The 22,503-nt window shown below is 45.1% G+C and overlaps 1 protein-coding gene across 7 annotated transcripts; it reads right to left on the bottom strand.

Moving 5' to 3' along the window:
- Positions 1–2,957: 2,957 nt before the first annotated feature.
- On the bottom strand, positions 2,958–18,907 carry LOC106831104 (GTPase IMAP family member 7-like). 7 transcript variants are annotated; one of them, XM_070515861.1, is made up of 4 exons: positions 9,882–9,960; positions 9,405–9,543; positions 9,109–9,248; positions 2,958–4,427 (listed from the first exon to the last, which is right to left on the bottom strand). In XM_070515861.1, the coding sequence occupies exon 4, from the start codon at positions 4,374–4,376 to the stop codon at positions 3,501–3,503; it is 876 nt and encodes a 291-aa protein (XP_070371962.1). In that variant the 5' UTR covers positions 4,377–4,427; positions 9,109–9,248; positions 9,405–9,543; positions 9,882–9,960; the 3' UTR covers positions 2,958–3,500. The 7 variants fall into 7 exon arrangements, with proteins under 7 accessions (XP_070371962.1, XP_070371949.1, XP_044622411.2 ...); XM_070515848.1 differs by lacking the exons at positions 9,109–9,248; positions 9,405–9,543 and adding an exon at positions 6,242–7,190 and having other exon boundaries at positions 9,882–9,973; XM_044766476.2 differs by lacking the exons at positions 9,109–9,248; positions 9,405–9,543 and adding an exon at positions 6,890–7,190 and having other exon boundaries at positions 9,882–9,973.
- Between the last annotated feature and the right edge of the window lie 3,596 nt (positions 18,908–22,503).

Below are 22,503 nucleotides of genomic sequence, written 5' to 3'. Positions count from 1 at the left end.
GTCCCCTCCAGCAGGTTACTTCCAGCCCAGTTCCCAGCACCTGGGCTCCCAGAGGTCTGGTCCATTCATCACTGATGGGATCCCTGGTGGACTCCAGGGCAAGTTCCCTTCTAGCTGGCTCTGGCTGGCTCCCTTCTGTGTAGCCCACATTTGATTTATGGGAAACACATACTTTTCCCCTCAGTCAGAGAAAGTTATGGGTGCTTCCAGTACAGGCTCCTCAATCTTTACCCTGCTCCCTCCAGCACACAGCAACATCCTTTCATATATTTAGAGCCACTAGGCTCCAAAACTAAACTCCAGAGGACAAAGCTCATGTCCTCAAAGGAATCTATTACCATACACCACTCACCTTTTCTGGCACCTTCAGAGTCCAAGAGAGCTCCGTACTATGTTTGAGGAGAGAGGGAACCATCATCCCACTGGGTAGGAGATGCAAGGTGGAGTCACTGTGGAGCCTCCCTTATCGTAACACATTGTTGCATAGAGATCACCTTACTGCTGGGAAGGCTGTTACTCTACAGAGGAACCCCGAGGTCAGTGACCCAAAATCCAAATGTCCTCTTTTACAAAGTCCTTTCCTCTTGACCTCTTCAAATACCTATCGAATTAGTTGAAGACTAAACCTCATATAACTGGTTTCTAGCTCCTTCCTTTGACAAGTCCTCCATAGATTTTCTGGCACACAGCTTTGGAATCTGGCCATATTGGCAAATACTGAGGACTCAGCTGAACTTGAGGGAGATATTTATGTTAATATCTTGCCACATTCGCCCCAGGCCTTTCACATCATCTTCAGTCCAAAATTTCAGGTTAATGCAGGACTCTTACACTGGACCCTCCCTTTGACATCTGATACTCAACTTGTCACAAACCTCACTGAATGCTGTTGCCACTGAGTCTATGCTTCCCCTGACAATGTTGCCTGCAGCCCCCAACTTTCCTGTTTCTGAAAAGAAGCAAGATCATCGTTCAATCAGCCACATGCACACATCCTACACTTCCTTCAGAGTAGACTTCAAGCCCTGAATTCTTCCTCAAGTCTTCTCCTAGAAATCCTAGTCTAATTCCCCACTATGGGTCATGGTGATCATATATTTCAACAACAGGGATAATGCACACATCAAATGATGGAACTTCCAGAGACCTCAGAACTCAATCAGAACCACTTTTGGAGAAAACTGAGATATAAGGATTGTAAAGATAATTGAGTGGGGAATATTTCATTTGTCAAACAAAGAGATAGTGTTGATACGATTTATTTGATTTACTCATTTCTCCTCTGGGTGTGTCTTACCTTCCAAAGCAGAATATAAGATCAGGAGAAAAGACATCACCTCACTTAAGTTGATCTTCAATAGACCCTAACACAGACCTAGACACACACAGGTTAATTGAATAAATAATGCTTCTGGAGGTCTCTGAGGGAAAATATCTTTTAAATGGTTCTTAAATGAAGAGTGTAAGGACTGTGCATGCATACTCTGCTCTCTAGAGATGATTCTGCACTGATGTGTCACTCACCAGAAACGACCTTTAAACAGGAGAATTGCATTATGGCAAATAGCAGTTGGGTCAGCCGTGCTGTTTCACATATATTATGAATGTGTTTTCTCACCACAGTTATTTCCTTCCACATTGTCTTGACTCCATTCACAACATTTGTAATGACCTTAGAATGAGCAGGTATTTGGGACCTTATTTCTCCCGACTTACTCTCTATTCCCTGTCTCCCTAAAATCCACTGATACAGTAAATACTCTCGGTCATGTTCACAGACCAAATAAAGGACAACTGGAGAAATCCCAACAACTTGAATTTGGCTTATCTGCAATCACTATAAATGATATAAAGTCATCCCTCTAACTTTGAAGATTCTCGATTATTTAAGCAAGACAGAACCTTTCATCTGCTCGCTGCCAATGTCACAGTTTGTGAGGGTAATCTTGTCCCAGAGATTTCAGCTATCAGGAGAGATTTTTCTGGTGGAAGAAAACACTAGAGAGAATTTTTTAAAAGTAAAGATCAAGGAATGCTCTGAACGAGAAAAAGAAGTGGGTGTCATACGATTGATCAATCCAGATTCTATCAGGAGAGATGGCCCGCTGTAATTTGGGACCTGGAGGAATGTCGAGTGAAGGGGTTTCCTACAAGCTGTGGATACGGGGTTTGGAAACAACCAGGGGGAGTACTGGTGACGGTGAGGAGATCACATCCTAACCCTAAGGGGTGAGTGAAAACTGGAGCCCAGAAGGAGAGTTGGGTGGAGAGGCCACCAGGGCAGGAGCTGTGACTTTGGGCTACGGGTTGCAGCTAGTCAGTGATGACCCTACAGGGAAAGAGGCAGGAGAACAAACACCCTGACCTTGTTTGCCCCCAAGAGACCCCCTGCCTGGACTTCCCATTGGCAGAAGCCAAGCAGAAGGCAGAAAGCAAGAGATCCACTGGTGGAGTCCACAGAGATCCCCTCCTAGGGAAAGAGCTAGAGTGAAGAAGGGTGAAGAGTGGGTCTGCAGAGGAAAATGGAAAGTATTTTGCACAGAAGAGAGTTTTAAGTCATAGTCAGGGACAGTTGAAGTTAGGATGGTGCCTGACAAAGAAAAGAGAGAAAAACAATAAGAGGACCTGTCAACCTCCAGAGCCCCAAGAACCACAGGACAATCTTGCCAGAGAAGCCTGATGCTTCACTAACAAAGTATTCACAGACGTGGACTGAAATAACACACATAACCAGTGGTGCTAACACGTAACTTATGCAGGATTTCTTATCTGAACTTTCCTAAATTGAGTCTTTGAATTCTAGTGATGGGTTATTGACTGATTTTGCCAATTTTGTAACTTCTTAAATTCGTTGGCACTGTGATGGGGGACAAGTGGGATCAGGGAGTGGTAGGGAATGAGCTGTGAAGATGTTTAATTCTGGTTAGCTACTGCTGCATAACAAACCATCCCACAACTTAGTGGTTTAAAACAGCAAGAATCATTTATTTTTCTCATGAATCTGCAATTTGGGCACGACTCAGTGGGAATGGCTCATCTTTGCTCTTTGCACCTTCCTCAGAGGTGGCTCAGTTGGCAGCTGGACAATCTACTTTTGTGTTGCCTCACTTGCGAGGCTGGCAGATGAAAGATCAGGCAGGGCAATGGGCCTGTGACTTGAAATCCTTGTATGTGGGCCTTCCCATGGGCAACTTGGGCTCCCTCACAGCATGGTGGCCAAATTCCAAAGGCAAGCACCCCAAGAGAGCAACGAGTCAATTCACTCTTGAACCTGAGCAGTCACATGGTGTTGCTCCAACTATCCACTATTTATCAAAGCAGTCACAAAGTCCGTCCAATTTCAGGGTAAGGGGCACAGATCCCATAACTCAATGGAAGGAGTAACAAGGTCAGATAGTAGAAGAATAAGTAGGATAGAAGATACTGGCATGGCCATCTTTGGAAAACATAATCCACCACATTACAAATCATAGCAGATTAAGAAAAAAATCAAATTTACATTACTTCCAAAACATATGCCATATTTTTGAAAGTGTCTTCATAATCCCATTTAAAACATCTTGGAATACACTACTCTCAGCTTCTTGCCTTATATTTTTTATTTTCTCATCATATTTCAGCTGTATTGATTTAATTTTTTCTTCTTTTTCTTTCAGTGTATCAGCATATTCCTTTTCTAGAAGTTTAATTTCATTCTCTAGTGGATCAGTGTAGATTTTCTTCAACTCCTCTGCCCATCGTTTCCAGATGTCCTCTGTGTCCTTGTATATGGCATCTGAAAAGTACGCCCCTCTGTTCTTCTGCACCATGTTCTCTATCAGCTCCACCAGCTCCTGCACTTGAGCTTCCTTCTCAGCTTTGTCTGCTTTGTTGTTGAAGGCGCAGCAGCGGCCCCCACACTCCTGGATGATGTTTCCTAGCTTCACATCCGCCTCTGCTATAGCGTCACTTAGGCTCTGATCCTCCAACTGATCTTTGCCAGTGAACAAGATGATCATGTACTTCATGGCAGCCTTCCCAAGGACAGCCTTGATCAATGTGATGGTTTTCTGCATTTCTACTGTGATGCGGCCCAACCTCAGAACCATGATGATGGCATGAGGCCCAGGGCAGGATAAGAGGACACACCGGCTGATTTCCCTCCAGGTGGTCTCCAGTCTCTCCTTGGTGTCAAAGAGCCCTGGGGTGTCAACAACAAGAAGGTTCCTCCCTTTCCATTCCCGGGATGCTTTTTGACAGGTCTGGCGAACAGCGTAGACAGAAATTCCATAAGCAAATATTTGTTTCCCAAGGATGGTGTTTGCTGTCGCACTCTTCCCGCTTCCAGTTCTCCCTACCAGAACAATCCTCAGAGTGTTGTCCTGAGCAGCAGCCATGTTCAGAGGATCTGGGACTTAGGTACCCACAAGACCTTGAGGTTAGGAAGGCTGAGAAGAAGAGAAAAAAGGTTCAATTTCAGTAAATAGGAACCATTCCCAACTCTCTTTTCTTTCTTCTCCTCCCTGAAAATTAGTAATAGTCTATTACCCATATTGATCCCAGTAGAGACAGAAAGATGAAACAGTTCAATTACTATGGAAGACACAATAGAGAAAGGAGTTAAAGAGTATCCCCACAGAGGAGTACCAGGTCCATACAGCTTCACAGGGGAACTCATTTAGACCTTTAAAGATCTGATCATCTTGATGCTACATAAACTATTCCTGATCATATCAAAAAGAACTAAAACTTTCAATTCTTTCCATGAAGCAAGTGTGATATTGATCCCAAAAGCTAAAAAAGATTTCACCAATAAATAAAGCTACAGACATGTTTCATTTGTGAATACTGACACAAAAATCCTAAACATATTATTAGACACTAAGAAGTAATACACCATGATGAAATGTGATTTATTTCAGAAACATTAGGGTGGTTCAATGTGAGAAAATTGATTGTTACAACACATCCCATTAACAGATTAAGAAGAAAATTACCTAGATGCAGAAAAGACATTTGACCAAATTCAATACAGCTTCGTGTTTAAAGCATTTCATAAAATTGGAATTAAAAGATATTTCTTTTTGTGTGTGTGTGAGGAAGATCGGCCCCTGCTAACATCTGTTGCCAATCTTCCACATTTTTGTTTGAGGAAGATTGTCACTGACCTAACATCTGTGCCAATATTCTTCTATTTTATGTGGGATGTCACTACAGTGTGGCTTGGCTTGAGGAGCCGTGCTAGGTCAGCACCCAGGATCCGAACCTACAAATCCTGGGCCACTGAAGTGGAGCATGTGAACTTAACCACTATGCCACCGGTCCAGCCTAACAGATATTTCTTTAATGTGATTTTATATAAACATAAATTTTGCAAATTTTGCCATACCATTTTTTTTTCCTGCAGCTAAAAAAGTTGATTATAAAGTTCATTTGGATGAAGAAAGAAGAAAATTTGCTTGGACAATAAGAAAAAGAACAATGAAGGAAGGCTAGCTCCACCAGAGGGGAAAACATCACAGTTTCTTTAATTAAAGCAGTATGATGTTGGTGCATGAGAATAGAGACAGAACAGAGAAACAAAAACAGAAAATTCACAAATAGACCGAATTGATCATACTATATTCACTCATATTCAATTCGATTATATTATGCTACATCTATATTCAATAAGACAACATCTCACACCAATGGGAAAAAAGATGGACTAATAAGCAACACCGGGATAACTACATAACCGGACAGAAAAAATGAAACTGCATCCGTTTCCTCATGCCATTCAAATTCCAAGCAGATCAGAACTGAAAGGTAAGACACAAATCCCTATAAATAATAGAAGAAACACGGATGAATTCTTTGTAACCTGAGGGCAGGGGAAATATTGCTAGGATTTGAAACAGAAAAAGGAAAAAGACTCATAAATTTGACTACATAAAAATCTAAAAATGTGAGGCAAAAATCACCACAGACAAATTAAAACACAAATGTCAAACTAGGGGAAAAAAATTCCAACGTAAATCCAAGAGGGTTAATTCCCCTATTAGACAAAGAAAATCGAAAAGGAGAGAAACAAAAGACCAACAAATGCATAGAAAATGGAGCAAGAGATATGAATAAACAGTCCAAAGAAGAAAAGAAACGTAAATGTCCCTTGAATATATAAAAAGATATTCACTCAAAATAGAGGAAAATAAGTCAAAACAGAAAAAGTAAAATAACTAAATTAAATAAGTTAGAATTACCCTGAGACACTACTTCTCACCTACAGCTTTGTCAGAAATCCAGAAGTCGGCTGGCACAATCTGTTGGTAAAGGTACAGGGGAAGCGGGTGCTCTCCCACACAGCCAGAGGGAGTGGAAAGGCAGCCCCGACTACAGAGGAGAAGTTAGCAGCATCTTGCAAAAGTCCATCTGCATTTACCCTTTGACTAGAAATCCCAATTTTAGGATTTATTCCAAAGCTACACTGACAAAAATACAGACAAACATTATGCACAAGGCTATTCACTGCACCACTATTTGTAATAGCAAAAGACCAAAACCCTATCAAAGGCCCATCATTAGGGCACTGGTTGAACAGACCTAGGTATTCACACAGTGAAGTACAATGCAACTGTGAAAAGGAATGAGCACTATCTCTATAAACCAGTATAGAGAGGTCTCCAGGATGTATCATCAAGCAAAAAAAGCAAAGTGAAGAAAGTGATGTACAGTTCACTACCGCTTCTCTAAAGGGAGGAATACGAACTACACATATAAAATATAAGATGTATATTTTCAAATATAGGAGAAAGCAACGCCAGGATAATCTGAAAACCTTGTTGTTAGTGCCATGGAGTCAATTCTGCCTCCTGGCGAACCTGTGGACAGCAGAGCAGAACTCTGCCCGGTCTTTCGGTGCCACCCTCACCTTCCAGCACTACATCAGACAATGCTCCACGGCGATTCTCAGGGTTTTCATGGCTAGTTTTTTCAGAATTAGGTGGCCCGGTGCTTCTTCTCAGTCTGTCTTAGTCTGGAAGCTCTGCTGAAACCTGTCCGCCACGGGTGACTCTGCTGCTATTTGACATGCCAGTGGCACAGCTTTCAGCATCACAGCAACATGCAGCTGCCACAGTGTGACACCAACAGACAGTGGTGTGGCTCCCTGACCAAGAAATGAACCCGCCGAATCTTTACCACTAGAGCGCCGGGGCTGGCTAATCTGAAAACTAAACAAAGTGTTACTTACATGAGTGGGAGGAACAGGGGGAGGAACCGGGATAAAAGATGAAAACTAGACTTTTTGGATATATTCAGATTTGCTACATTTGATCTTGAATCCACGTGAATAGTTTACATAATTATACAACAAAAATTACATTTAAAAAATACCAGTAAAAATTAAAAGCAAATGAAACGAATGAACCTAACTGTGTGTGTGTAGTAGATGAGACACAGAAAGAATTGGTCCAAGAGACTTGAAAATGCAGTAATCTCATTGTCCATCCCTAGTGGGAAATACCTTAAGGCCAAAAAACCCTGCATAAATTGCATAATTTGCAATTTATAATCATTGCATTATATAATAATTTGCAAAAATCATAAATTGTTTTAAGGAATCCGATCCTTAGTTGTCTGTGTGTGTGTGTGTCTAGTTTTGAAGTCCATTGTAAAGGCATAAAAATAACAATGAGCCCAGTAGCAACAAGTACCCTTAGTGCCCAGATTGTGGTCTTCAAATGCCATTTCCCACCAACAAAAAATTAGGGCTCTGAGAAGGAAGAACTGATTCTGGGTCTGGGCCAGGAAATGTACAAGCTGACCCTAGACCACCTTGTCATACTAGAAAGCCAGGACGCTACCAAAAATTCTGGGATCTTACCAAAGAGACTCAAGAGCCAACTTGAAGAGGCTCCCACTGGACAAAGATGAGACCATTTGAGCGTCAATAAGAATAATAATTCCAAAGGATTCAAATATATCAAATGTGTTGAAATCCATGAGTTGCTAACAGTTCCACCTTCGGAAAAGAAGTCACTTGCTCTCCTTGGAGTCTGCCAGGAGAGCATCTAATCATTCTGAACATTGACAAAAAGGGAAAGAATCAAGCACTTCTCTTGTCTTCCTTATAACAACTGTACCTCGTGGAAATGAAAGGATTGCCAAGGGGAAGTTTCATTTTATAGGATTATTCTATCTAATAAATGAAGAAAGAAAGATGGAATATCCTTATTTGTGACCCTTAATGAAACAAATTTACTCCAGGCAGTCATCACTGTCTGCTAACATCACAGAAGGAGAGACAACAGGACATCACGCATCTTCTGATGGAAGTTCACAGCTGCACCTCTGAAGCGGTCCCACCAAAACACCAGTCAAACCTGAATCTGATTAAGCCTCTCCCTAAATATAAATTCACACAAAACACTAGAACTAGAAGAGCGTGGTAAATGACATCTTGAGGATGTAATCGACAAAAAGTACACTGTCCAAGTCTGTTAGACAAAAAACTTCCCCTTTCTTAAAAAAAGATATTTTAGAGAAAGAAACAAGGAAGGTGAAAACCTAATATTAAGCTAAACTTAAGAAATATTGAACAGTTGCAAGTTATGGACCTTATTTACATCTGACATCAAACAATTTTAAAAATTATGAGACAATCAGAGGAGTCTGAATATAATCAGTAATATTTTTTAAAATTCTAGTTGCTTTCTGAAGTCTGATCATGGTAATATTTTTGACACAGCCCTTATCTTTCAGACAGACATATTCAAATATTTACTGATAGAGTGACGTCATGTCAGATATTTACTTGAAAATGATCTGAGGAGGATAGAGAGTGCTGAGTAATAGAGGAAACAAAACTGCATCAATTGATAATGGTTCAATCTTGGTATAGGCACAGGAAAGTTCCTTATATTATTCTCCTTATCTTCGAATAAGTTAAAACTTTTCCGTAATGAAAAACTTAACCCGTGTGCAGTATAACTACTCCCGAACACACACTGTATACTAAGCACCATGAAAAATATGTTTCGCACATTATCTCATTTACTCCCAAAATATGATCTGCAACGAAACTAATTTTATTATTCTAATTTTTTAAGTGAGGAAGTAGATGTGGCTCAAAAATACTGAGAAACTTGCCCAAGGTCACGGTGCTAAAGGTTGTGGGCAGAGGGGGATCCAGCTCAAAGTCTGTCCGACCACACCGCGCTCGCTCTTAACCACTGCACACTACGGCCTCTTCTGGGTTCCTCCTCAGGAGCACGGCTCTAAATTTCAGTCTGCATCAGGACAGAGAGAGATCAGGGCAGAGCAGGGAAGACAGTCCACGCTCTTTCCAGAAGCGAGAACTGGCAGCAAGGCTGTAATTAGGCAGGAACGAGGAGGGCGTCACATATATTGTTTCCTTAGCATAGCTGATCCTCTCCCCTCCTCACCTCATCTCTTACACTGCTGGGGACACAGCTTCTCTCTGTTAACTGCTGGAAAGGATTCAGCAAACCGAATTCCAAATTTCCTCTGCCGTTAGTGACCTGTGTAACTCCTGGAGAGTCACCACACTCTGGGATTCTGCTTCTTTTTCAGTAAAAAGAGGGATTTAGACTAGGTGGTCTCTAAATTGCTCTAAGACCTGCCCTGGGGACACTAACTTCCTAGTCAGGGAAGAGGATGGGTTATCAGGCAGCACTCATGTCCATCACAGGAGCAACTGGATGGAAGGAGCCCTACGCAGCACAAGTTTGTCCCGTTACATAGGAGATGGACAGATGCCGTCTCCTCACTCCCCACCCTACCCTCCACCACCACATCTCTCCCACCACTCTCAGACCAGAATCCACCCCCCAGGCAGTGCCCTGGATCCTACTGCCCCTCACAGCTCTATGCTCAGGGGGCCTCTTCTCAGCCAGGCTCACCGTCTTTTGAATGAGTTGAGTTCTCAAGTCCTCTCCAAAGAAGCTCTTTGAAATGGTGCTTTTGCTTTAACTTTGGGGAAAAAGACTTTGCACCCTCTGAAACCTCTGAGTGAGGAAACTCAGATTGGGTGGAGCCAGTGAAGGAACTCTCTGCCTTTAAAGAGACAGAAATATTGCCTCATGATTTGGTGGGTGCTTCAGTGTTCGCAAGTTGAAAGCTTTTTCTCCACGTGCCTGCTAGTGCACCAGAATTTCCAAAGCTACATTCGCTGTTTTGGGTTATAGTGGTGGAGCCAAAGGGACCTTATTAAATGACCCATATCTGGCCCAGGAAGCCAGGCACAAGGTCTGCTCATCTTCCCTGGGTGGGGTGGGAGACTGCAGGGTGATTCAGGGAAGAAAGAACTCAGATATGTGGCTTGGTGTTTCCAAGTTTAGAGCCTGGGGATGCTTCCCAGTGACCCGATAATGTGGGTTTTTACTATAGTCTTTCAGGAAGGTCTCATGTTACTCTTTCAGAAGTTAACAGCACTCAGAAACTAAGCCAAAGGGTCTAAACCATTGGGAACCAACAGAAAAAGAGGAAGACGAGGCCTGGAAAACATCTTCCAATGAGCACATGGGTTTAACCTACTAACTACAACTAGGCCTGGGAAGACAGAGATCGGGGCATTTCACCTTCCAACTGCGTACACTGCTCCTTGAGCACCTGTTAGAGGTTGCATTGTCTCCCCCAAAGATGGGGTCAAGTCCTAACCCCTGGTACCTGAGACTGTGACTTCATAGGGTCTTTGCAAGTAATCCATTTAAGATGAGGTCACTAAGGGGGGGGGGGCCCTAATCCAATGACTGTATCAATATGAAAGGAGGGAAATTTGGACACAGACGCACAGAGGGGAACAACAGGTGACAACAGAGGCAGAGATTGGAGTGACACATCTACAGGCCAAAGAAGGCCCAGGGTGGCCAGCAGCCTCCAGAAGCTTGGAGGAGGCAAAGGAGAATCCTCCCAGAGGCGTCAGAGACATCGCGGCCCCGAGAGCAGCTCGGTGTTGGACTTCTACCTTCCGACTGTCAGACGACCGATCTCTGCTGATGTAAGCCACCCAGTTCGTGCCCATTTGTGACAACAGCCCACGGAAACTAACTTAGGTTTTGGAACAGGAAGTGGGGTGCTGCGTTAAAAAATACCTAAAATGTGAAAGTGGTTTTGAAATTTGGTAATGGACATAAACTGGAAGAATTTTGAGGCGCCGGATAGAACAGTCCTAGATTGCCTTGAAGAGACTATTGGTGGACAAGCGAAGATTAAAGGTACTTCTGGTCAGATCTCAGATCCAAGAGAGGAACACGCTATCAGGCACTGGAGGAAAAGTGATACTTGCTATAAAGTGGCCGAGAAGTCGGTTGAATTACGCTCTACCACTGGGTGGAAAGCCTAACTCGTAGGCAAAGAACTTGAATATTTAGCTGAGGAGGTGTCCGAGCAAAGTGTGGACGGTGCAGCCTGGGTTCTCTTGGCAACTTACGGGAAAATGCATGAGGACAGAGACTGAAGTGACGCACCGACAAGGGGAGGAATGCGAAGGATTCCCAGCAACCACCAGAAGCTGTGAAGACGCAAGGAAGGGTCCTCCCCTGCAGCCTTCAGAGAGAGCAAGGCTCTGCAACACTCTGATTTGGGACTCCCGGAACTAACAGACAATACCTTTCTGTTGTGTTAAGCCACACGGTGTGCAGGGATCTGTCACGGCAGCCCTGGGAATCTAATGCACCACCTTCTCCTTCCTACACCTCTTCTTCTGCCTGCGGTTCGTTCCATCCTCTTAATGACTCAAAGATTTCCCCTTCTGCATTGCGCAGTCTGAGCGGTGCAACCTTACGAGCACACCTTCTCCCTCAGTCCCACCCACATGGTAGGCCCAGATGACCATGGAATCTCAGGGAGGAGAGACGCTGGCTTCCTCAGAGAATTTAGCTTTAAAATTCTCAGGGGAGTTTAGTTTTTGTCAACAATTTATTCAACACCAAAACCAAAACAAAAAACCATTTCTTTTAAAGAGGGACAGAGGGACTCAAGTCCTGAGAGTGCAGTGGAGGCCTCCTGACTCATGAGGGCACAGGCAGACTCCCGGATGGGCTGCGCTGAGGGTCATCAGACCACGTCCGCTTCCCAGCACGGCCCAGTCCCACCAGCAAGAGCCGAGCTCACGCTCTTCCAGGATACCAAACTCACACAAAAGAAGGGTTTTATCTAAAAGAAAAGGGGGAGGGGGTCATCGGCCTTTCAAAATAAGACAAAACAAGCTCTGATGAGTCTAAATATCCAGAAGCCTTCCTCCTAGGCTACGCTGGCTGCATAGGATTACTACCCTGTCTGAGTAGTTCAACCTCACTTGGGGTCCCTCTGTTCCCCCAATGGCGCCTGTATTGTTTCATGAGCTTCAGTACTGGAGTCGCATATCAGCCCAGCAGCACTGGGCATCTCCCGCTAATATAAGCTGCGCACTCAGGGAGAAAACATGTGGGTCTGATTCTGCCACTAGCAAGAACTATGGCTTTCAGCGAAAAAACTCATGAGCCCTCTGAGCCGCAGCATCTCTACAGATGCGAAGATGGGGCGGTGTTGCATTGTCTCAGACTGATGCCTGCTGTGGAACTGTGTCAGACAATAACATTCGGGCTTTGTCCAATGAGAACAAGTCCCCAGACTCTCCCAGTGGCACGATCACGAGCCCAGCTCCGCTCACTCACGCTACGTCTGAGACGTTGGGTGGTTATAGCTACAAACCTCCAGCAGTGGCATAGAAAGCAGTTGTCCTCAAAGGGAGACCACAAGGGCTGGGGCTCTTGGCTTAAGCAATCTGGTGAGAGGGAGTAATATGAGCACAGGCCCCTCTCCCAGGGCGTTTGAGTCCCTAGGGTCATCAGGGAAACGTATAGTTACAGACAGTGACAGAGTCAGCGTCATTTACCCTTTGGCACCAACAGCCAAGAAAGCAAGAACAAAGAATCAGGCATTTCCCCCACAGCTTCCTGCTGCTCTCAACACACCCCCGGCTCCCTTCCTCACTCAGCTACCAGGCTTTTTAGTCCCATCCCTCCAAAGCCCACAAGGTTTGCCTGCATATCCCTGAACTCTTAGCCATTCCAGGAACCTAGTAGAAGAAGAGGCTGCCTAGGAGGACAGGAATCGGGGAAAGGATTCAGAGGCCGCCATGACCACCCAACAGCGCTCAGTAACTTCCCTCCTTTCTGGGATTTGCAATTTGGTCTGCACAATTTCCGCTATGATCTTCATTTCTTCCTTTTGGTTTCAATCTGACGTCTTTTGTTGCTTCACTCCAATCCTTGCATTAAGAGAGTGTTCTTAAGTGTTTTAGTGCTAATGATAAATTCTACAAATAAAATTTAACAAGGAGTAAAGAGAACAATTGTAATGTATATCTCAGCATATCACAACACATTTTTGCTTCTCATAATCCCCTATATTTTCAAGAAATGAGCAACAGGATGATTTTTTGTAAATTCACTCGTGCACAGAAAAAGAGGCCTCCTGCCTCAGCCACAGCCACTTCCTGCCTCTCCTCCCCTGACTCTGTCTTACTCTGCACAGAGAGTTGTGGTCAAAGCACAGGCTGGAAAGGCTGGGTCGCAGGGCCATGTCCCCTTGTTTGTACCTGCTGCAGCGTTCAGCAGGAATGAGGGTAGAAAGACTGGGCCAAGGAGAAATTTCACCATGAAGGTCACTCTGAACTGTGCTCAGGCTCCTTTTCGGACCCTCTTCAGGCTGCTGCTGCCTGAGGATGAAGTGGCAGAGTTTTCCTGTGAGTCTCCAAACCCACACCAGGGCCTCGTTAAGAGCAGGCACAACAGTTGGCCCACACTCCAACTCCCTCCTATGATGGAGGTTCCACATTGGAGAAGACAAGAGACTACTGTCTTCTGCTCTGCGCCCACGGCTGTGGCTCAGAGATTTTGTTTAGGATGAAAACAAGTCCATAATAACAGAGAACTCTTAAGCTCTCCCCAAAGGAAATAACTTTATTAGAAACTGTATGGGAAGGTCAAGTCAAGGGTACTCTTGAAAACAATGAAGATTTTCATGGTAAGCAATTTAGAGGAGTCTGAGAGCCACAGGAGAAACCACAGGGCAGCAAGTTTGCCAGAGAGAACCAGGAAGACAGACAGGTAAGAACAGTCCCTCCAGGGTCAGAGAAAACCTGAAAGACTGACCACGAAAACTACCCCTGCAGAGGAAGCAAAATTTAATCAGATCAGATGGTGGAGCAATTTATGCCCAAGGTCATTGTCAAAAACAAGAGAGCAATCAGGGGGTAATTAGCAAGCCTAACAGCCAGGTGTAAAACCAACAGAGACACACAGGTTAACAGAGAGAGCAGGAAGGAGACAGTCAGAGAGAGCACTGCTTAAACTGCTCTCACTCCAGGTGACTGTGTGCAGGCTCCAGGCTGCACCCTCTGAGGACAACACCAGAGGCTTCACGCTGCAGGGGAAACAGACCTCACTGGAAGAGTCCAGCCAAGTCACCAGGCAAATACACAAACAGCAGCAAATCGAGCCCTAGAAAAGCAGAAGACGAATCAGTACCCAGAATTGCTACACTGTATTCCTTAAAATGCCCAGCTTTTAATGAAAACTATCGGACAAAGAAACAGGAAAGTGTAGTCTATACACTAGAAAAAACACAAGCAACAGAAGCTGCCTGTGAGATGGCCCAGATATTGGATTTAAAGATGGGGCTTCAAAGCAGCAATTATACACGTTTAAAGAACTGAAGGAAAGCGCACTTAAATAAAAGAAGTTACAATGACACTATCTCATCAAATAGAGAATATCAAGAAAGACATAGAGGGCCAGCCCTGGTGGCCTAGTGATTAAGTTCGGTGCTCTCCGCTTCGGCAGCCCAGGTTTCGTTCCCGGGCACAGACCTGCACCACTTGTCCATCAGCAGCCACGCTGTGACAGCAGCTCACGTACAAAACAGAGGAAGACTGGCAACAGATGTTAGCTCAGGGCAAATCTGCCTCAGCAAAAAGAGGAAAATTGTCAACAGATGTTAGCTCAGAGTGAACCTTCCTCAGCCAAAAAAAAAGAAAAAGAAAGAGATACAAATGTTTTTTTAAATGAACAAAATAGAAATGATGGAGGTGAAAAGTATAATTGAAAATGAAAAATTTACTAGAGGGGCTCTAATGGCAGATTTGAACCAGCAGAAGAAAGAATCGATGAATCTGAAGATATAACAATTATAAACATATATGAACTTAACAACTGAGCCCTGAAACACATGAAGCAAAAAATAACAGAAGGGAATAGACAATTCAACAATAATAGTTGTAGACTTCAATACCCCACTTTGAATAAAGCGTAGAGCAACTAATCAGAAGGTCAACAAAGATGTAGAAGATGTGACCACAACACTATAAATCCACTAGGTCTAACACCAGAACGCTCCACCCAACAACGGCACAATATACATTCTTTTCAAGTGCACAAGGAACATTCTCCTAAAGAGACTGTTTTTGTGAGGCCATGAAATAAGCCTCAATAAATTTAAGAGGCTTGAAATTATACATAGTATGCTCACCAGCCAAAAGGGAGTGCAATTAGAAATCAATAATAGAAAACAAGTTGGGAAATTCACTAATATGTGGATATTGAACAACACAATCCTAAATAACCAGTGAGTCAAAGAAGAAATAAAAAGGGGCAATTGTAAATGCATTGAGATGAATGTAAATTAAGAAACAACATAGCAAAACTCATGGGATGTAGCTGAAGCAATGCTTAGAGGAAAGTTTACTTCCAGAAGTACCAATATTAAACAAAGAAGAAAGATCTCAAGCCAATAATCTAATATTGCACATTAACACGGTGAGAAACTAAGAGCAAACTATACCTAAGGAAATCAGAAGAAGGATATAATAAAGATTAGAGTAGAACTTAGTGAACTAGAGAGTAGAAAAACAATATAGAAAACCAACAAAACCCAAACCAGCTTCTTCGCAAAGATCAACAAATTAACAAATCTTTAGCTAGTTTGACCAAAAAAATAGGGAGGAGAATTAAATTACTAAAATCAAGAATGAAAGAGGGGACCTTATTACTGAGCTTACAGAATTAAAACAATTATAAAAAAGTATTATGAAAATTTTTATGCCTCCAAAATCAGATAACTTAGAGTAAATGGACAAATTCTTAAACTACCAAACCAACTCAAGGAGAAACAGAAAGTCTGAATAGACCTATAACACAGAAAGGGATTCAAGCACGAATAAAAAAATTACCTACAAAGAAAAACACAGACCCAGATAGCTTCACTGATGAATTCTATCGAAAATTTAAGAAGAATTAATATCAATTCTTCACAAACTCTCCCAAAAAATACAAGAGGAAGAATACTTCCCAACCCATTCTATGATGCCAGTATTATCCTGATACGAAACCAGAAAAAGATATCACAATAGAAGAAAACTATAGACCAATATCTCTTATGAATATAGATGCAAAATCCTCAACACAATAATGGCAAAGGGAATCCAACAATATATAAAAAGGAATATACACCATGACCAAGTGAAATTTATCCCAGGAATGCAATATTGGCTTAACATCCAAAAATCAATTAACGTAATAAGCTATATCAACAAAGTAAAGGAGAAAAAAAAAAGTGATCATCTCAACAGATCCAGAAAAAGCACCTGACAGAACTGAATATCCTTTTATAATAAAAACACTCAATAAACTAGGAAGAGAAAGAAACTTCTACAATATGGTAAAAGGCATCTATGAAAATCCCACAACTAGTACCATACCTAATGATGAAAGACTCAAAGCTTTCCTGCTAAGATCAGGAATAAAACAAGGATACCTGCTCTTGTCACTTCATTTCAACTTTGTACAAGAGGTTCTAACTAGGGCAAGTAGGCAAGAAAAGACACTGTTGAAAAACAAGATGGAGCGGGATGCAAGGATGGTTCAATATCCACAAATCAATCAATGTGATACACCACATTAACAAAATGAAGGATAAAAATCATATGATCATCTTAACAGATACAGAAAAAGCATCTGACAAAATACAACATCCTTTCATGATAAAAACTCTCAACAAACTGGGTACAGAGGGAACACACCTCAACATAATAAAGTCCCTATATGACAAGCCCACAGATAACATCATTCTCAACAAGGAAATCTGAAAGCTTTTCCTCTAAGATCAAGAAAAATACAAGGATGCCCACTCTTTCCACTTTCATTCAACATAGTACTAGAAGTCCCAGCCAGAGTAATTAGGCAAGAAAAAGAAACCAAAAGGCATCCAAATCAGAAAGGAAGACATAAAATTGTCTCTATTTGCAGATGACATGATTTTATATATAGAAAATCCTAAAGACTCCACCAAAAAACTGTGAGAACTAATAAGCAAGTTCTGTAAAGCTGCAGGATACAAAATCAATATACAAAAATCAGTTGTGTCTCTATACACTAGTAATGATTTATCAGGAAGAGAAATTAAGAAAACGATCTCATTACAATAGCATCGCAAAGGATAAACTACCTAGGAATAAATTTAACCAAGGAGGTAAAAGACCTGTACATTCAAAATTATATGACACTTATGAAAGAAACTGAAGAAGACACAAATAAATGGAAAGATATTCTGTACTCACAGATTGGAAGAAATAATATTGTGAAAATGTCCATACTACACAAAGTGATCTACAGGTTCAATGTAACCCCTATCAAAATTCCAATGGCATTTTTCACAGAAGTAGAAAAATAAAACCCAAATTTGTATGTAAACGCAAAAGGTCTGGAATAGCCAAAGCACTCTTAAAAAAGTAAAAAGTTGGAGGCATCACACTTCCTAATTTGAAACTATATTACAAAACTATACTAATCAAAACAGCATGGCATTGGCATAAAAACAGAGACATAGATCAACAGAACAGAACAGGGACGCCAGAAATAAACTTATGTATATATGGGCAATAAATTTATGACAAATGAGCCAAGTATATATAAAACTTGATAGCCATGTTCAAAATAATGAAATTGGACTTCTTTCTCACACCATACAGAAAAATCAACTCAATATGGATTAAGATTAAACATATCACCAGAAACCATCAAATTCGTAGAAGAAAACATAGGTGGAAAGCTCCTTGAGTAGGGTCTTGGCAATATTTTTTTCCATTTGACACCAAAAGCAAAGGCAACAAAAGTCAAAATAAGGGTAACAATAATAGTAAACAAGTGGGACTAAGTCATCACCTCAGGACCCTCCCTCCCTGAGCTTCCTGAGCTCTGAGGGCTGAGAGGCAGACTTCCTCCTGTGCTGGGAGGAAACAGCCTGCTGGCCTCACAACCAAGGGAAAGCAGTAGGTCAGAGGCTCCCGGGAGCCAGCGTCAGAGCCCTTCACCAACTCTGCAGGAAAGGTGAGCCCAAGGGCAAGGGAGCCAGCTGGGGAGGAGGACCTGTGCGGAATGCGGTGTCTGTATGTCACCCGATGAGTGAGCTACGAGGTTGAGGGGTGGCGGGGAGCAGAGCCTAGAAAGAATCACTTCACACCTCCAGGTTTTAAAGGATGTGCTGAGATTCAAATTGAGTAAGTTCCCAAGAAGTGGGACGCAGCTTCTCCAGCTCTGGAGGGCACACAGTCTTATCAAATCCTCTCTCCTTCCCTCCTCCCCTAATAAATAAGGAAGGTGTTTGCTAGAACCACTACAGGGAACACAGCACACTCTAGAAGGCAGAAACACTCCCCAGATGCCCAGAAGCAAGGCAAAAAATATTTTTGAGGACATACATACAAATCTAAACTCGAGCAAGTTACAAAGTGAAAATTCGGTATAAACCTGAACTGAATCCTCGTGAAACGCTCCACTTTCCTCAGCTCTGTCCACAACCGGGTCTTGCAGGAGACATCTAAGGTTACGAGTGTGGTCTTCAGTCCCTCGTCCTAAATGTGCCCTTCAACACCTGCCCCCAATCTCAGCTGCCCAGGGCTCTGCAGGCTGCTGCGCGTCTTGACGTCCTCGCCTCCTCTCACCCGTGTAATGAAGGAGGCGCTGGGATAACTCACTCAGAAACTCAGACCGTGGACCGAATGCTTTAGAGTCACAGGAGGGGGGAACATATTTCTCAAAAGGACAGATATGGGAATCAAAATCTCTAAGAAATCTTCATTTTAAAGAATCCCCTAGACAATTCCAAAGACAGCAGGTTCAAGAAGCACTGGACTAGGTAAACAGACTCCGACCCTCGGAGCTTTCAGATGACAGGATTCTACACGGCTGACGTTCCTCAGCAACAATACGTCTTGTGCACCCCAGGTTTCAGCTCTCAGGAACTTTGGAAGAACTGTTCAAATCCCACTCCAAACTCCGCGGGAGGTTCCAAACGCCTCCCAAGGGCTCAGTGAATTCCCTGCAGCACACTTTCTCATTTCCATCTTTGACGAGGACTGCTCACTTTGGCTAAAGTCTTGATCTTTGTTCTAATCTTGTGGCTGTTTCCTCATTTCTGCTCTGCTGTCAATTACGGCAGCTTGTTGATTTCTACACACAAACTAATCAATCACAGGAGGCCCGTGAGCTGAACTTAAGGCTTGGGGAGGTGGCAGGGCACTTACTGCAGGAACATGAGCACTTTGGACTGAGGACCAGGCAAACCTGTCCTCTTGGTCCTTTGGCCAGAGACAAGGTATTCAGCAAACCTCTGCTTTGCTTTCCCTTGTGTGGTGCCAGTGGGAGAGAACACGGTCGACTGCAGTAACCAGGTGGACGACAGGGACAGGGAGAATTAGAAACGGACGTGAGCTCAGGCAGGACTCAGACAGAACGTGGGAGAGGATGAATGGTCACAGCAGGGAAAGCACAAGGTGGACTGGAAAGGCCCTGAAGTCTGCTCCTGGTGGAGCAGCTGATCGAGTCAGGGAGTGGCTGGAGATGAGGCTGGAGACCCAGACGGAGGAGAGACTATGCACTTGCGTCCGGGTACCTGTGGGATCCGGCAAACGTGCTCCCTGAACGTTTATTGTATTAAATGATGGTTGAACTGGGCATCATCAGTTTACTTCGAGAAGCCTCAGATCTGGGGCAGAACATCAGGAGATGGAGGGGAGCGCCCCAGTCTCTCCAGCACACAGACCACAGTTAGACACATTGCGAGCCATATTATCCGGCTTGCTGAGAGCAGAGTCAGAGGCTGTCCAGAGCAGCTTGCGAGGTATGTCTGTTTTCCAATTTCCACAAACAAAATTCCAATTTTCTTCTTGTTTGTTTCCCAGGCCAACCACCCTAGGGTGTTCCCTAAGTCACTGGGCAAATTTTGGGGTTCTCAGTGTTTTTCAAAGTCTCCTCTGGCTGCTGAAGCTCCTGGGAAAATTTAATATGTAAGGCTCATGTACTGATACAGAATTACCTGGGAAATTAACATCGACAGCCGCCTCACTGACGCAGAGTGAGTGTCACGCTCTGCGCTCTGCTGCTGCACTTGGAGTCCCTGAAATGACAAAGCCAAGTTCTCAGCCTCACTCCAACCTCAGCCCAGGCTCTTCCCAGGTTCCTCCCTAAACTCAGATGTTCAGGGGCAGGAGGGAACCGTGGCTTCCTCACTGTGGGGTCACCAGCTCTTTCCACTTTGCCTGACACATTGTGGGGAGTTATACCTATCTGATGAATAAATGAATGAGAAACGAAAGATCAAACTGTGTTTGGGACTCTTGCAGGTAGCATGGGAGGACGGAGGATGGTAAGAGACGAAGAAAATGCCTATGGTAAGAACACATCTCGCAAGGCGTTCCTGCCCCCAGGGGTGAGCTCTGGGTGATGAGGGGCGAGCCAACTCCAGACTGACCAGAGACAAGCCCCACCTGCACGTTAGCTGGACCTCTGCCCCTGCCCTGCTGGGAGACATTAAGTTCTGTGACTAGCCTGCGCCTCCAATCCCAAAGTGGGAAATGAGGACCATGGATCTACTCGGATCTCCGCAGAGGAGGATGGAGAAGGGATCCAATCATGGACTAGAGGGAACACGATTTGCCAGGCAGAAGGTGTTAGAGAACAGGATGGAAGGTTAAACTGCTGTCTTCTTAGGCAGCAGGTTTAAGAGAGAGGAGAGGGAGGAAGAGGAAAAGGAGGAGGGAGGGAAGAAGAGAGCTTGTCTCAGCTCAACCCCCACGACCCTGTGAGAAACAATCTATTTCCATTTTTACAGAAGACGTTTAACTCTTACAGTAAGCACCTTCACAGGTGACACAGCTGGCTGATGGCGGGGCTGTAGCTCAAACCCAGGTGTCTAGGGCTCTGGGCAGCCCTTCCACACGAGGCCTGCTGCCTTTCCTCCTGGGATGGCACCTGGGAGAGTATCGCAGAGGCCACTGAAGTCGTGAAATAAGCAACAGCTCTGCACGCTGTGGGTGACCAGAGGTCACGTCAGATGCAGCCCATGTGGCCTGGAACTGTAAAGGGGCGTGCTCTAGGGAAAAGCCCACGGGGTCTTGGAGCATCCCCAGGCGCATGTGGTGACGCCAAAGAGGAAAGACATAGACGGGTAAAGATCCCCGGGAGTCCAAAAGTCCCTAACCAGATCACCTCAGTGAAGGCTGGCCTTGAAAAGCAAAGGGTGAGGCACTATTGCTCCCCTTTGTTCGAAAGGCGTCCAGCAGGTCCAGGTCAGCAGGCTCAGTCGCTTCCAGGCGTGCGGCTCACGAATCATTGTCCGCGCAGGTTCCGAGGACGACCCGCAGGAGCCCAGGCTCAGGCTCATCCTGGCCGGGAGGACCGGGGCCGGCAAGAGCGCCACGGGCAACAGCATCCTGGGCCAGCGGCGCTTCCTCTCGAGGCTCAGCGCCGCGCAGGTGACCACCACCTGCGCCGTGGGCAGCTGCCGCTGGGCCGGCTGGCACCTGGACGTCATCGACACCCCGGACCTGTTCGGCGCCTAAGACCCCAGGACAGAGCCGGGCTGCGGCGAGAGGGGCCGCTGCTACCTGCTCTCGGCGTCCGGGCCGCACGCCCTGCTCCTCGTCAGCCAGCTGGGCCGCTTCACCGCCCAGGACCAGCAGGCCGCGCGCCGGCTCAAGGCCATGTTCGGCGAGGGCGCTGTGGCGCGCACGGTCCTGCTCTTCACGCACAAGGAGGACCTGGCGGGGGGCCTCGCTGCAGGACTACGTGCGCTGCACCGACAACCGCGCGCTGCGGGAGCTCGTGGCCGAGTGCGGCGGCCGCGTCTGCGCCTTCGACAACCGCGCCAGCGGCGCGGAGCGGGAGGCCCAGGTGGCCGAGCTCATGGCGCTGCTGGAGCGGCTGGTGCGCGCGCACGGGGGCGCGCCCTACACCAACGACGTGTACGGCCTGGCGCGCGCTCTGGGCCGCGCGCGCCCCGAGGAGCGGCTGCGCAGGGTGGCGGAGAGCGTGGCGGCCCGCGTGCAGCGGCGGCGGGGGCGCGGGCTGCTGGCGGCGCTGTGGGGGCGCGGGAGGGCACCCTGGAGCAGCCCGAGGCTGGTCGTGGCCGCGCTACTGGGGGCCCTGGGCCTGCTCTGCCTGCTGCTTGCCGGACGCTGGGCGGACGCCTTGGGGGAGGTCGACC

Source organism: Equus asinus, chromosome 1, assembly GCF_041296235.1.
Source record: "Equus asinus isolate D_3611 breed Donkey chromosome 1, EquAss-T2T_v2, whole genome shotgun sequence".
NCBI classification, from domain to species: Eukaryota; Metazoa; Chordata; class Mammalia; order Perissodactyla; family Equidae; genus Equus; species Equus asinus.
Note: the sequence above shows the minus strand (reverse complement) of the source record. Positions and strands in the feature narration are given on the sequence as shown.

Bases quoted from the DNA above. Each gene is read 5' to 3' on its own strand.
- LOC106831104 (XM_070515851.1), bottom strand. From the start codon at position 4,376: ATGGCTGCTGCTCAGGACAACACTCTGAGGATTGTTCTGGTAGGGAGA.